This window comes from Syngnathus typhle, linkage group LG7, assembly GCF_033458585.1.
Source record: "Syngnathus typhle isolate RoL2023-S1 ecotype Sweden linkage group LG7, RoL_Styp_1.0, whole genome shotgun sequence".
Classification (NCBI taxonomy): Eukaryota; Metazoa; Chordata; class Actinopteri; order Syngnathiformes; family Syngnathidae; genus Syngnathus; species Syngnathus typhle.
The window spans coordinates 11,368,883-11,383,640 of record NC_083744.1 but is presented as its reverse complement, the minus strand read 5'-3'; the positions used below and the strand labels follow the sequence as shown (position 1 = coordinate 11,383,640).

Here is a 14,758-nt window from a genome sequence, read left to right as displayed (position 1 = left end):
CCGTTCCAGAAGGCTGTTCGAGAAGTGAATCGTTCGAATTCCAAATCATATTTTCCCATTACAAATAATGGAAAAAAATGCATCCGTTCTAAGCCAACCCCGCCGTTTCTTAAGCATTTTTTCATTTGCGCATTTTTGTCCAATCGCGCAACTGCAGCGCACCGCTGAACGCGCAGCGCGTCGGCGACCGCGCAACTGCACCGCGCTGGTCGCAATATTGTGACAGCCGTCGCTGAAATTTCGAAAATATTTTTAAAGTCCTGATGTACTTTCCAAAATTTAAGTGGACATCAGTGCGCAGGGAGCTTAGTTTTGTCCGATCGCGCAACTGCCCAACACGCAACCGTTGCGCGCCGCCGCCCGCGCAACTGCACCGCGCTGGTCGCATTATTGTGACAGCGGTCGCTAAAATTTGGAAAATATTTTTAAAATCTTAATGTACTTTCCAAAATTTAAGTGGACCTCAGTGCGCAGGAAGCTTAATTTAGTCCGATCGCGCAACCGCAGCGCGCTGGGCGCTCAGTGTCGCGCCTGAGTCACAGTTAGGAGGGTGCGGGTTCGATTCCACCTCCGGCCCTCCCTGTGTGGAGTTTGCATGTTCTCCCCGTGCCCGCGTGAGTTTTCTCCAGGTACTCCGGTTTCTCCCCCATCCCAAAAACATGCTTGGTAGGCCAATTGAGCACTCCAAATTGCTCCTAGAGTGCGAGTGCGGATGGTCGTTCGTTTCTGTGTGCCCTGCGATTGGCTGGCAACCAGTTCAGGGTGTCCTTCGCCTACTGCCTGATGACTGTTGGGATAGACTCCAGAACGCCCACGACCCCCGTAGGGACAAGTGGTATAGAAAATGGATGGGATGGATGGATCACTGCCAGCTACTGTAGTGGATGTGCAATTAAACTTTATTCTGTTACAGAAAGAAAATTCTTCCTCAGGTCCTGAGTCTGGCAGTAGTGTTATTTTTGGACCATAAAACATATATTTGTATACATTTTCCCGCTGAAGAATGTATAAAATGTGGAACTGCAGTCAACATTGGCGTGCTTCATTTCGTTGTACATTGAAACGGTCCGGAAATGTCTATCCTTGAGGGATTCCCTTGCACTCACTGAAAATTCATCCTGGTCGCCGTGCAGAATTGATACTATTCATAATAAACAACGCACTGTTGACCATGTTGTGGAACTTGTTTGAAATTTACGACTTACAACATACCTTTTCGTATTTATTAGCAATTTATTAGCAACCCAGACGTCGGCAGCACAACATATTAAAACCCGCGAGTACACTATTAAAAAGTAATTCAAACATATCCTTATTATTCCCTATTATTCGTTTTTATCAAGGCAGATGAGGATTGGCAAATGACAAGAGATGCTTTTGAGAACCTTCTAAAACAGAAAACGACTGCCCCTCAGTGGCAAATTTGAATAACTACAGATCCCGTGTCGAAATGAGAATGCCCCGATTTGAATCGAGAAGATGACACTTTTGGAAACTTTTGTCAAACCAGCCACTAAATACAGTTGCCCGTTCTGCCCAGTTGCTTACTTCAAAAGGTGCACAAGAGGGAAAAAATAGCAATGACTCAACAATACTCAGTCCCTAAAACTGGTTCTACTAAGTGTCCCATTTAGGTTTTTTTTTTAGCATGAAACGCATGCTGAGTTGGAGTTTAAATGTGCGGGTTAGCAACACAATCTTAATATGCAATGAAATATGAAATGTGTTTGATTTTTTTTTTGTGTGTATTGTAAAAAAAGTGAGTTTTGCCTTTCCTTCATATTTTTTTTTTTTGTATCTGGCTGTTTCTTAGTGGCCAGTGGTGGCGACACGTTTGGCTCCAGTTACACTTGAAAAGAGAAAATAATGGTATAGAGAATGGATGGATGGATTTCAGCACAGTGGATATTTTCAAACATCAGAATCAGCTTTATTATGTTAGGGTAATTTCTTAAGAATGCAATCTGTCTTGTTGCCGATGTCAAACTACACAAATGTAGCACAATAAGCGTGTCGTGGGTGATTTGAGTTGTCTTGACGTGTCGCAGCCCATGGTAGTGTGACATAATCCATGTCCGTCAGTTCAATGCGACTGTATTTTAATGTTGATCATCTTGGTTTTGTTTTGAGGTATTGGTATAAAAAAGTCAGTTCGCAACCCTGTATAGAAAATAAAGCGATTTGTATACAAAATAGTGACTTCAGAAATATACATAACATTACGACCTAGGATTTTTTTTTTTTTTTTCCAAATTCGTCTAACGTTGTATTTTGTTCATTTGTAAAAACAGCGGATAAAAAACATTGCATAGTAAGCATGCATTATTTTTAAGACGACGTTTTATTTGGGTGCGTCGTGTAAAATGTGGTTCGTGTATGCAAATTCAGCCCGCAGGAGGGATCCGAGTGAACGCGTCGGAAAACTGACAAGGCCTTGCCAAATCACTTCCCTGCCTTGGAATGACGTCTGACGGGGACTTTGCAGTTATATTTAGCCCCTATATATAGTGGAGTCGCCCCCTAGACTTTGTTGACTCGAGTCTGCAGCAGGGCAGCCGCACGGCAGCTTGTTCTCAAACACACCACGTGACTCAAATATTAACTTTGTATACTTTGTCTTTCTTAAAATACACACTGCTTTTTATAACAAGCAGGAAAAGATTTCCAACAACCGAACCATCATTTCGCGGGGCGGTATTGAAAGACATAACGTGATTGTTGTTATACATTTCGCATGAATAAAAACATGCGATTTTAATGGAAATTCCATTATAGTGGTTGTATTCACGATAGATGGGCGCTGAAGCGGTGTGGGACAAAGTGAACTCACTAGCGATGCTTTGTGGGTAAAGTGCGTCTCGGTATCCGCCCATATTCGCCAAAAGGAGGCCAACCTGAGCAACTAGGCCGGCGGACGCTGGAGCAAATGGAAAGTTCAATCGATTAATTTGCTCACTTGTTTTTGCCCGATCCCGCGTGCTTGTGACGCCAAGTGAACGGGTTTCATGCGGGCCTTTCATTGTGGAGCAGGCAATGCAGACATCGTGTAAAACGAGAGGACGATCAGCTTGACTCAGTTTGTCGCCACTTCAGACGCGGAACTCCATTCGTTTAAAGGTAAGACAAATGGGGACGAGACATGTAGTTGGCGTCTTTTACAGTTTATTGACATGTGTGATGCACATTCTTAATTTATGGTTCAATGCGTAAGTAGTGGTCAAGTTGTGTGTTGTTGTTTGTGAAGTAGGATCTCTTTTCATTGTAAACTCAAACTACGCCCAGTTGTGAACCTACGAGTGTCGGCCCTGCAATGCAGCCCTTTCGGCTAGCTTATCAATGGTAGCGTCGGATTTTGCAACCCCAACTTTAATCCCAATAAATGACATTGATTTTCTAACACAGCAGGCATAGACAGTCGCATTTCACCACTTGTTTTTGCCAATGACTCTGTAAACGAACGTCAATGTAGTTTTAAGGTCGCGGGTTAGCTCCGAAGCTAACCTAGCTTTTAGCATACTGTAGCCTGGTTGTCACCGGGTTCGGAGGTTTTTACTCCACCAACCTGGCAACCCTGCTCAGGCTCTCGGTGTACCTTGAAGTCAAATTCCTTTGGACGTTCGAAACCCAGTTTGGGTTGCAAGCTTGAGCTTCGACGTGGCACATACATTAAGTTAGTTGTTAGTTACTATTAGTCGGACGATCAGATCCGATGTAACTAAATAATGTAGAGATAAGATTGTCAGAAGGGCGTTACTTTAGCAAATACGCATGCCGACGTGTGTATACAATACAAGTGCTAATGTGAAGTATTACACATGGTGACTGGACTTTTGAGAACTTTCCAATACCAATTGATATTTTAAGTTGAAGTTATACTACCCGTAATCATTTTGTAAGCTGCTACTTAAGGCATCACAGCAAACGACAGTATTTTGTGCTATGTTTTGACTTCTACACCGGTTGTCACGTGTATGGTGAAAAAAAATATATAGTGCAATTAAAATAATTTACTTTATTTCATCCGTCCATCTCCTATCATGATCGTATTTGCGGCTCAATGCTTAAGTTTAGTCATGTAATGAGGATTTCTATCTTGTCGGCATTTTACTAAAGGCGTAACCTAGGAATGGAATTTTGTCTACAGAACCTGAACTTGCATCGCAGGCAGTTGGCATATAAACACGATAACGAGCGCAATAGGCATACATTTATCAAAATAGCCCTTCTTCTCAAGTAAGTGTGCATCTTCTTTTTCAAGATGATAATGACTCTGGGGAAAAATTGACAGACGGTTCTACAAAAAGTGGGAAGCGTAGTGTTGCGTTATGCTTCCAAGAGTCGTTAAGTGTCGTGAAAAAATCAGCACATTCATCAGTATTGTTGGTTTTGATTCACATTGCAATTCAGCAAACATCATGCAACTTGGTTATTTATGCAATACTAGGGGATAGCTAAAATAACTGCTTTCTGATGATATGCTTTTTTTTTGCTGCTGCAGGTGAATCATGACAGAATATAAACTGGTTGTGGTGGGAGCTGGTGGCGTTGGCAAGAGCGCACTGACCATTCAGCTCATCCAGAATCACTTTGTAGATGAATATGACCCCACCATTGAGGTAAGTACGTGTACACGCATAGCTATGCATTTTTAGTGTATGAATAGATGTATTTTTATTCTTATTCCTGCCTCCACATTGTGTGTATTTTAGTATGAGCGCAATGATAACCTCTGGAAGTGTAGTTCTGACATGTTCTTCAAGTTGAAGTGTTAAAGACGCCAAACAGGTTTTAATGTCCTTGTCATGTCTTCCAGCTTTCTTAGAGGCTGACCATATTTAGAAAGTGTTGTCACGGAACCAACATTTTGACTTTGATACTATACCTGTATAAAGTTCCTCGATACCAGTACCAAAACTGCGCCTCGTAACACATTTAAAAATGAGCAGAGGTTGCAAAAAATAAAACTGCCTTTTTTAATGAATACAAAATATTATGATATGCGTGTCAGAATCGAACAATTTAAGCATAACCAACTTGTTAACAATTTAACACGAGCACACACAAACATTGTGAACCACTCTTGAACACCTGCCTGTTGTATTAGTGTTATGTCTACTGTAATGCAGTACTGAGTGGGTGATGATCATTTTCATGGCCAGATATGCAGCTACATAACCTGTATGATGTTTGGGCAAAGAGTTAGCCCCTTCTGATGTGAAGAGTGGATGTTGTTTTATTTAAATAATTATTTTATTTACATTTTGTTGTCTTATGAAGCTCTTATTAATCGATTTGGTCGCTTTCTCCTGTTTCAGGACTCTTACAGAAAACAAGTGGTGATTGATGGGGAGACGTGTCTACTGGACATCCTGGACACTGCAGGTCAGGAGGAGTACAGCGCCATGAGAGATCAGTATATGAGAACAGGGGAGGGCTTCCTCTGTGTCTTTGCCATCAACAACACCAAGTCCTTTGAGGATATTCACCACTACAGGTACAAAGATCATCCTTTGAGGTGGACGTGTTATGGAAAATCGAGGATAAGCTGTTCAGATGATGGATGGATGGACTTCACCTGTCATGTGGAGCCCACCCTCGATTGTCTCACAATTATCCCCTTTTGTCCATGGTGTCATTCTGAAATGGGCGCCGCAATGGACAAAATGGGATGGCTGTGAGTGTCAAAAATATAGTTAGTGCTATTACATAAAACCTTCTCTCTGTTTACATTGTTATTGGAAACGGGGAGACAATAGTAATTTGATAACAGTGTGCAAAGCTTTTACTGAATCAAAATTAATGTCGTTATTCCAGAGAACAAATAAAGCGGGTGAAAGACTCCGAGGATGTCCCCATGGTGCTGGTGGGCAACAAGTGTGATCTCCCGTCCCGGACAGTGGACACCAAGCAGGCTCAGGACTTAGCACGAAGCTACGGCATTCCCTTCATTGAGACCTCAGCAAAAACCAGACAGGTATGAGTCCAGGCAGGTACACATGTATGCACGTGAGCCTTTTCAGTGCAGTTTATTTTAACCAGTTGTAGTTTTCTACATCTTTTATCATATGGTCCTCCTCACTTAGGTGTATTTCACAAGTTCGCCTTGGTTTATCAGCAACGTTGCTTTTACAGTGCGGTGTAAAAGTGTTTGATAAATTAGCCCCCCGCCCCCCTTTTTTTTTTTTTTTTTTTGCACTTTTGTAATACTTGTATACCAATTTTACGATTTCACAGACAGCACAAGCAAATATAAAGTGCAGTATCTTTTATTTTTATTATCACGTACAGCAAGTCGTCGAGGTCCTGAAGTAGGAAAACCATGCCATACATATTATTTTTACACCAGATTTAAAAAGACAGGTTTGCGTTTTCTTTATGGGGCTTTCCCTCCTAATTAGACAAATTGTAGAACTTTTAGATGTTTCAATGCCATCTAGTAGTGAACTAATATAATATGACCTATTGTTGAAGCACAGTAGGTGAAGTATGTGCATTATGGTGCCTCAGAGATGATCTGACACAAGGGCGCAAAAGAGAAAAGTGTCGGTATTCCGGATGAATTGAAAGTTCATTCGTCACGGTATACTAATGCCATGAAACTGGGTGATGAATATGTGTGATTAATTGCGGGCCTCACGCAAAGCGGGCCATTTTATCGCCCACTGTAACTGATCAATGTCAGTAATTTGTCTTTGAATGAGGTTCAGGGTAATTGATTGTAGTAACAACAACTGGGTGTTGGAATACTTCCCATGGTTTCATTGGGTTCATCTGATGAAGAAAATGTTGTGATTGGTGACTGAGTGGCTGAAGCAGTGAGCCGGTTCCTTGATTGGTCGCTCTGATTTGTTCTGTTATGGTGGAATCAACATGATTTACTTTCCGATTTCCGCATCAGTTCTGCACAAGTTCACTAATGCAATTTCCCCCACAAGGTGATGCTGTTTCACTCCACCTTTGATATCTCTGATTTCAAAGCCTGCTTTGCCTTGGGTTTGTTTTCCTTGTGTAGATTTCCCTTGTGGATGATTAAACCTTTCAAGCAGACAGACATTAAGACTACAATGAACAATGTTCTTGAATTAAGTTAAAAACTTGAATGACAAAAAAAAACATGATGCATACGAATGATACAAATATTTTGTGTATAGTCATGACTTAAACAATGTATTGTCATGCTAAAAGTTAGAATGGGTAAATAAAATGGAAGATAACCACAATCAGAAGGAGGTAAGTTTTCCCAGTTGACTTGCATAGAACTTGAGTTGACTGCTGGTTGAGCCACCCGAAGCCTCCTTTCCACCGTTTGTGTCCATACGCTGTATGAAGTTGTTCAACGTGCTTTGGTCACTACTGAGGGAAGTTGTGTCTCATGCTGCAGAGAGTGGAAGATGCCTTTTACACTCTGGTTCGGGAGATCAGGCAGTACCGCCTCAATAAGCTCAGCAAGGAAGAAAAGACTCCGCGCTGTGTCAAGCTTAAAAAGTGTGTTGTGATGTGAATGGGGTAAGTGTCAGCAGCCTCAACCCTCCGCCCCCACCACCGGCTCCTCTGTCTTTGTGCGTTCCAACTGGATGGTGGAGACTAAGGCGAAGTGGTGTTTGATTCTCCGTGATTTCTACTGGGGCTGTGGTGAGGTGCTAACAGGCGTCTGTATCTCTGTGTCATGGCTTAATGTAATCTAAAGTTGGTGTCACTCTGACTTGATGTAGTTGAATTTTCTTCTCTCGCTTGTATATTCTTGGTCCAATCTGGGGCGCACTGGTTTTTCAATTATTTCCACACACTCGCTGGCTGTGACATTACAGTAGGTACATGTGCACAAGCTAATGAAATAATCAAACCACACTCCATCCATCCCTACATCCATCCATCCATCCTTACATGTTAACATGTCTTAGGGATGTGGGGAGGGGAGACTGAAGGAGCCTGAGAAATTTCATCAAGTGATAGCAGCACATGCAAAAGGGCAAAGCCAAGAGTGGAACCGCAGGTGTGCTCCACCACATGCTCTGCTGTGCATGAAATAAAAGATGGACTGATGGATGGATCAAAAGTGAGCCTTTTCTTTATAAAGGTTGAATATTGGACACATTTCTTGTTTTGGCTTTCTTGGGTTGGACAGCTGTATCTAATTTTGTGGCACGAAATTTGATAGTAATTAGGGTTGCAGCGGATTATTTCAGTCAAGTAATCCGTCAATTGTTTTTGATCAATGAAAAACAGAGAAAATCCATCTCTTTGTCCATAAACGGCGCATTAAAAAATTGGCAAGTTAAAAACTGATTGATGACTGGATGATGCCTCACAATTCAAAAGTCATAAATTCCAAAATTCAAACTAGAGAGTTTTTGTTATGGCTACCACAAACTTGGTGATGGTGCCATTAGGTTGAAGGCAATATGGTGGTCTTAACATTTTTGGCATTTTAAAATCAACCCAAAAAACAATCCACTCCGAGAAGTTGCTCAGTGAATATTAAGTAACTATTAAAAAAAAAAGAAAGAAAATAATTCCTATCTGGGATTGAAACAAAACATTGAAAGTAAAATTTGGAAAAGGCACCACTAGAGAAAACCAAAATATGTCTAGGTTTTTATTTTATGCCTATTTTGTGCTGCAAACCAAATCGCCCTGTAAGGGACAATTCAATAAAGTGAAGTGATGGTACCTGGAACTAAAGTGAAAAATTAAGACAAAGGCATTGTTTTTATTATTGTTGATGTCATTTTGATGACTGATCTTGCCAGCCCTCGTTTGCATATTCTGCCTGTGCCTGCGTGGGTTTTCTCAAAGTATTCATCTTTCCACCCAGATTAAAAAAACAAAACATCCAGAGTAGGTCATCAAGGACTCTAAAGTCATTATGAAATTCATTGCCAACACTTGCGTTTGTTGATTTGTTGTTCCAGCCCTAATGGTGATGAGACACGTGCACACCAGCAAATTTACAAAAGAAACACTCCTTGACCAAAAATAAGTCAAAGTTTCTTCATATTATACTAAAAGAGGAATATGATTTTGCCATACCTTCTACATTGTAGCGGGGTGATTCACAAAGCTTTGAATTTAATATGAACATTTTCCGTTATTACAAATGATGGCATGATAAATTCACATTAAGTTTTGATTCAGATGTGTCATTTAAGTCACAATTTATTCCGTTGAGGAGCAAAAGGCCTCCCTATCAGCAGTTTGGCCAAGCTACTCGTGTGCAAGAAAGTAACATCATTGCGCTGAAATCAACACACTGAAAGATGTCTGTGCTCTGAAGCCAACCTGGATAATTAATAGAGATCACTCTGAATTTGGGACTCAATCCTTGGCTGAGATCTTTCCGGGAGGGAGGTGTGTTGTGGCTGCGACGAGAAGTTGGCTCACGTCTCGTGAGTGGAGGTCAAAGCGCGTGATTTTTTTTTTTTTGTTACTTTTCCCTGCTGACACAAATTCCTCTTGGTAATTCCCCTTTTTTTCCTCCTGTCAACCTGAAGGCACTGCACAATTATTACATTATTAACACTGTTCTCACCAAAAGGTAGCTGCATTTACGCTGATATTGTTTATTTCCCCATAGAATAAAAAACATTTCCTGTACATAGACTACTCACAACAATTTAAGGATATTCCACTTCCAGGTGAAATTGTAGTTTGAAGCTAAAATTTACGATAACCTTTAAGGTGAACTTCATTGGACCGTCTCTGTTTCGGTACTTTTTGCACAAGTTGAGAAACAGAAACTGGAAGAGTCACAGAAAAGCATCAAAGTGGATGTCCTTCGATGTTTGTCTTTTTGATTCATGCTTCATACTTTCTTATTGGAACATTTTCTGTTTAGCTCCTTGTTGAAGAACAGCAAGTTTTTCAAGTACAGGAACATTGAAAAGATGGACATTTATATTCAAATGTTTAGAGCTCAGTTTAATTTGAGTAGTAATGGTCATAGTGGAGTCTAGATTAATTCTGAAATTTTACCCAAAGCTAAATATATTACTGTTATTTGTGAGTAGTAGTAGATAGTGTATGTTTGTAATGTTCCAATACAAGTTTAGCTAGCTCCAAATTGAAGATTTTAACCCCGCGGGAAATGGTCCACTCCCTTTTCTTGTGGACATCTGTCAACGTAATCCATTCAGAAGAGTCGATCAGTTCAAATGGATTCACATTTTATTTCTTGAAAGTAACTGCAGCTACTTTTTGTGCAATTGGAGAGGAAATGATTGACCTTTCCATCTAACCATTGGCAATAATAAAATTGCCCTTGAATTGTGTCGCTGTGTCTGATGTCACAGTAGTAACCTTCTTTGCTTTGTTCTTGCAGGGAGTCGACGATGCCTTTTACACGTTAGTACGAGAAATCCGCAAGCATAAGGAGAAGATGAGCAAGGAGGGCAAAAAGAAGAAAAAGAAGTCCAAGACAAAGTGCACACTCATGTGAAAAATCCGAAAAAGAAACTATGTTGAACAGAGAAAGTAATACATTTTGTACATCACACTAAATTATTAGCCTCTTTCTCAATACCCTCTGTAACCAATACTAAAGCTGACCCACTTTGTCTGCCTTCTTATTCTTTGCTACATGGACACCAATAAGCTTTATTTCTTGTATAGTGGCAGTTTCTCACACGCATTGGTTTGATTTTTATGGGTGATGTTGATTTAACAAGGCCCCGCCCCCCCCGGCTGTTGGTAAATTATGTCACGGCACATGCCTGTCAACCTTTTCCATGATAATTGAGTCTTCAGCCATAGGTTTTTGTCATGGCATGCCAAAGAACAACAATTGGTCCCTCGTATGTGCTAATTTCACTGATATGTATGCATGATGATGAACTCCTTTACTAGTCTTCAAAAGTTCTAACAAGTTAAAATAGCAATTAATGATTTGTTTGTATTTTGTGGGGAGTGGTGTCTTTGTATTTTTTTTTTTTTGCATGCATGCATTTTTCCTCAGAGGACATGCATGAAGTGTGTGGTTGATTGGAAGGGCAAGTCAAGATCAAGTCTTCTGTAATGTTTACTTTGTTGTTCGTACATGACTAATTTTACGATCCTTGTTAGATCTGTGCTTTATTTGCTGGGTTTTACACACCCACAAAAGTAACACCTTATTTCCTATGTGCTGTTGTTTATATGTTAAAGGTTTGATTGTAGGAATTTTTTCTCTCAATCTTTTTTTCTCCCCCCTCCCCCCCAAGCAGTCAAAGGCAGACATAATGTGTAGGACCACTTTTTTTTTTTTATATATATATATATATATATATATATATATATATATATATATATATATATATATATATATATAAATCACAACGTTCTCATTGTTTTTAGGTAAAATGAGATTTTGCATATTCCAATATATCCTCTTCAGACCTAAAGATTAGAAATACTATTAAAAGCGACCAGGCAGTGTTTGTGGTTGTGAGCGGTAGAATGCAGCTTTCTTATATGCTGCTTGTTATCAGGTTTTCCTTTAAAGGATTTAGTCCCTTCAAACTGTTCCAATGATTTCAGACTACTTTAGAAAGAAGTTATTCAGCAAAGTAATTGCTCACTTTTCGTGACAACGTTGTTTGTATGTAAATGATGCTAAGTTGTAAATGAGGCACAACTTGCCATAAAATTAGCCTCTTTTGGGCAATATTGTTTAAAAAAAAAAGTACAAACTTCTCTTGTGGGTCAGCTTATATTTTGCCTTTCCATGTTTGATTTGAGCTTCGTTCCCTTTAGCAGATGGGTCTGCCTTCCAGGTTTGCATCAGATTCTTTTGTAGATGGGAGGGAGACGTTTCGATTGACAACGTGCTCAGAAAATGCACAGGAAGCTTTTTGAACATTTCAGAGTTTCAATAAGAGACCTTTGCCTTTTACAAGTGCTTTGATTCTTCATTGAGTTTGTTCCCAGAAAGCCGGTTTAATGACGGCGCCCCATTTGAAGACTTTCACAATCAGTGTTTTGCTGGTTCGAAGTTAGTGGCCCCATTATGTTTGCCTAGACGGCACGGCACAGGCCACTCAGGATGTCGCTGCACCAGTTTAAAGTTCCACTGGGGGTCAGCCTAGGCATTTTGAAGGCTTTTAAAGGTTGTCTTTTACCTGTTAAGTGTTTTGTTTTGAACCCTGATTGTGTGCCAACAGCTGATTTGATTTCTCACATGAATCACTTAAACCTTGATCATATGTTATGAACCTTTGTATAGTTGTGATACTGAAAGGTGCATATTTTGTAAATTGCTGTGTGTTGTCCAGAATGTTGCTTTAATGGACTTTCTCTGTGCTTAGTATGTGACTAGTGTGTCTGTGTCCAGGGTTAGGGGAGTGAATGAATGGCCACTTTGCAACATGTCGGGTGGTAATCTGATCTCAAATGCGTCTATTTTTTGCCATGAATCTCACCACTCCTATTTAATGTGTATTAAAGAACATCAAAAGTAAGCAGACTGTTTTTTTTTTTAAGGTTTTCAATTATACTGTAGAATTAATTATCTGTAGGCATTTAACTCTGAAATGCACTTCATTTCCCGCAGTTTTAAAATGGTAATTCAATTGGTTTTTGTCTTTTCATAAGCTATTGCTGACCTGTGTATAAAAACAAAATAATAAAAATGCGAAACAGATTTTTTTCTTGCTATCACGTTTGGCCAGTAGGGTGCAATGTTCATGCAGTCCTGTAAGATAAATTCCCAGCCAGTGTGCAGTGGCACATTCGTATGGCGCAGGAAGTTGTCATCAATTTTGTGACCATCCACATTTATTTTCTATTAAAAACAAACAAACAAACAACTTCTATCTATGCAAACCACATATATAATGGGCAGAACAATCAATTGCTCTTCCCCTTAAATCCACTTTTTGTCAGCCACTTTGCTGAACATGCAGCAATTTCTTTTTCCAATGTGAAATTATGTATCTTGGCTCAATAAGGGTTGGCAGACACTATAAAAAGACAAGTAGACAGACTAATATATGGGGGTGGTGGTGGTGTGGGGGTTCTAATCATTATTAGTTTGATACTGAATCTGAATACGCGCACAACGTCGTGCCCAATAACCAATCTTCAGATAGGAGTAAAAGAGGTGGGACCCTTCACCTCCATTTGTCAAGACTGACAGATAACGACCAACTGTGGGAGGAAGCATTGACGTTTATATAACCTAGTTTCCACACTTATTTTAATAAATAGAGGTGACAAGATGCATTCTCCAATACAAGTGCCTATCCTGCTGGATCTATTTGTTATAATAAAATGCAGGAGCGATTCTAGGATCAGAGGTTTAAGGGTGCTGCATTCGGAGTTTGTGTGTTTGTGGGGGGGGGGGGGGGGGGGGGGGGTTAGCATGATATGGATCTTTTAAGATGGGTGTCAAGCACATGGACTAGTATATGCTCAAATAGGCTTCAACAGTAGCCACCTGCAAAAAACAAAATCCATGCAGTGGTGCACCAACTGGATACAGATGCAGACTTGCTGGTTCTTCTAAATTGCAATGCCAGTGCCAGCCAATGCATGAATTTTGAGGCTCTGCTCTGATGGGAATATCTGGCAGAGTGCCCCTGTCAGAAGAAGCAGGAATTCAAAATGCACCTTCAAAACGTTCTTTGATGTGCATTACAAGCACATCCAAGTGCCAAGATGAAGTGTTGCTATGGCGACCTTTACTTTAATCCAGTGCTTCTCAATTATTTTCTGTTACGCCCCCCCCCTAGCAAGAAGAAAACTATTCGCGCCCCCCCTCCCCACCGTGACTATCCTAACTTGTCTTGTAAGTCGTAAAATGTTGCACTGTCGCAAACGTGACAGAAGTAACAATGAGAGCGCCACTGCCCCCTGCTGTAGTAAACGCGCAATTACACTTTATTGATGGCGGCGTGCACACGCAGCGGCCTCTCTCTGTCCCGAACGGTGTTTTGTTTTGTCGTTTAATGTGGGTTTGTCCGACAGTTTTGTGTGTTCGTCTCGTCGCACCGGGTTGTGCTACAAGTACAGCGGGCTGGTTCAGCTCGACATCGGCGGAAGCGAGTTTTGTGGCGATCTGGACTTTGAAGCAGGGACATTAAAGGCGCTCGGTCTGCTCCGTCCTGAAGCGAGAGCGGGGGCGTCCGGGCCAGGCTGGCGGCCAACCCAGCTCGACCGGCCGTGCCTTCCTTTCTTCGGGCGAACGTTCGATCGCTGGGCATCAACATGCCTGCTGAGATCTATGAAACGGACAGTGCGTAACTGCTGTGCATCTGGAGCGGCTAGCGTGCTATCGGGCGGACCGGGCCATTGTACGAGGGGGAACATCGCGAGGAGGTGGAATGCGTGTCTACATCCGTGACGAATGGTGCCGGGACTCTGTGGTGGGATGCAAGCACTGCTCGCCTCTGGCGAAGTTTGTGATCTTCAGGCTTTTGGCGTCCTGAACTCTCTCCCCCGTTGTTTACTTGTATGTTACTCGTGTACTGTGTCTCGTCACCGTGGGATGGAGGAAACGTAATTTCGATTTCTTTGTGTGTCTTGGCATGAAGGAATTGACAATAAAGCTGACTCTGACTCTCTCTGACTAGTACTGCCCAAAAAAAAGCCTGTTCCCCAGGGTCACACGCGCCCCCCCAGGAATAGCACACCCCAAGGGGGGCGCGCCCCACTATTTGAGAAGCACTGGCCTAGGTGACTGATTCACAATTTGGTTTTGTCTGATATCAGAGATTAAATAAAGAAAACCAACTGGCTGATTGATTTGTTTCAATTGAGAGGAAAAAAAAACAGCAAAAGCATTTCA

At 41.2% G+C, this 14,758-nt stretch overlaps 1 protein-coding gene across 2 annotated transcripts; it reads left to right on the top strand.

Annotated features, from left to right (window-relative positions):
* Positions 1-2,625: 2,625 nt before the first annotated feature.
* Positions 2,626-12,431, top strand: kras (v-Ki-ras2 Kirsten rat sarcoma viral oncogene homolog). Of its 2 annotated transcripts, XM_061284138.1 has the most exons (6): positions 2,626-3,117; positions 4,499-4,616; positions 5,316-5,494; positions 5,815-5,974; positions 7,382-7,506; positions 10,319-12,431. In XM_061284138.1, the coding sequence occupies exons 2-5, from the start codon at positions 4,506-4,508 to the stop codon at positions 7,499-7,501; spliced, it is 570 nt and encodes a 189-aa protein (XP_061140122.1). In that variant the 5' UTR covers positions 2,626-3,117; positions 4,499-4,505; the 3' UTR covers positions 7,502-7,506; positions 10,319-12,431. The 2 variants fall into 2 exon arrangements, with proteins under 2 accessions (XP_061140122.1, XP_061140123.1); XM_061284139.1 differs by lacking the exon at positions 7,382-7,506 and having other exon boundaries at positions 2,638-3,117.
* The last annotated feature ends 2,327 nt before the right edge of the window (positions 12,432-14,758 follow it).

What these genes read in the sequence shown, in the direction of transcription:
- kras (XM_061284138.1), top strand. Translation starts at nt 4,506, where the DNA reads ATGACAGAATATAAACTGGTTGTGGTGGGAGCTGGTGGCGTTGGCAAG. An exon ending in AATATGACCCCACCATTGAG is followed by an intron (nt 4,617 to 5,315) that starts GTAAGTACGTGT and finishes CTCCTGTTTCAG; the next exon opens with GACTCTTACAGAAAACAAGT. An exon ending in CCTCAGCAAAAACCAGACAG is followed by an intron (nt 5,975 to 7,381) that starts GTATGAGTCCAG and finishes CTCATGCTGCAG; the next exon opens with AGAGTGGAAGATGCCTTTTA.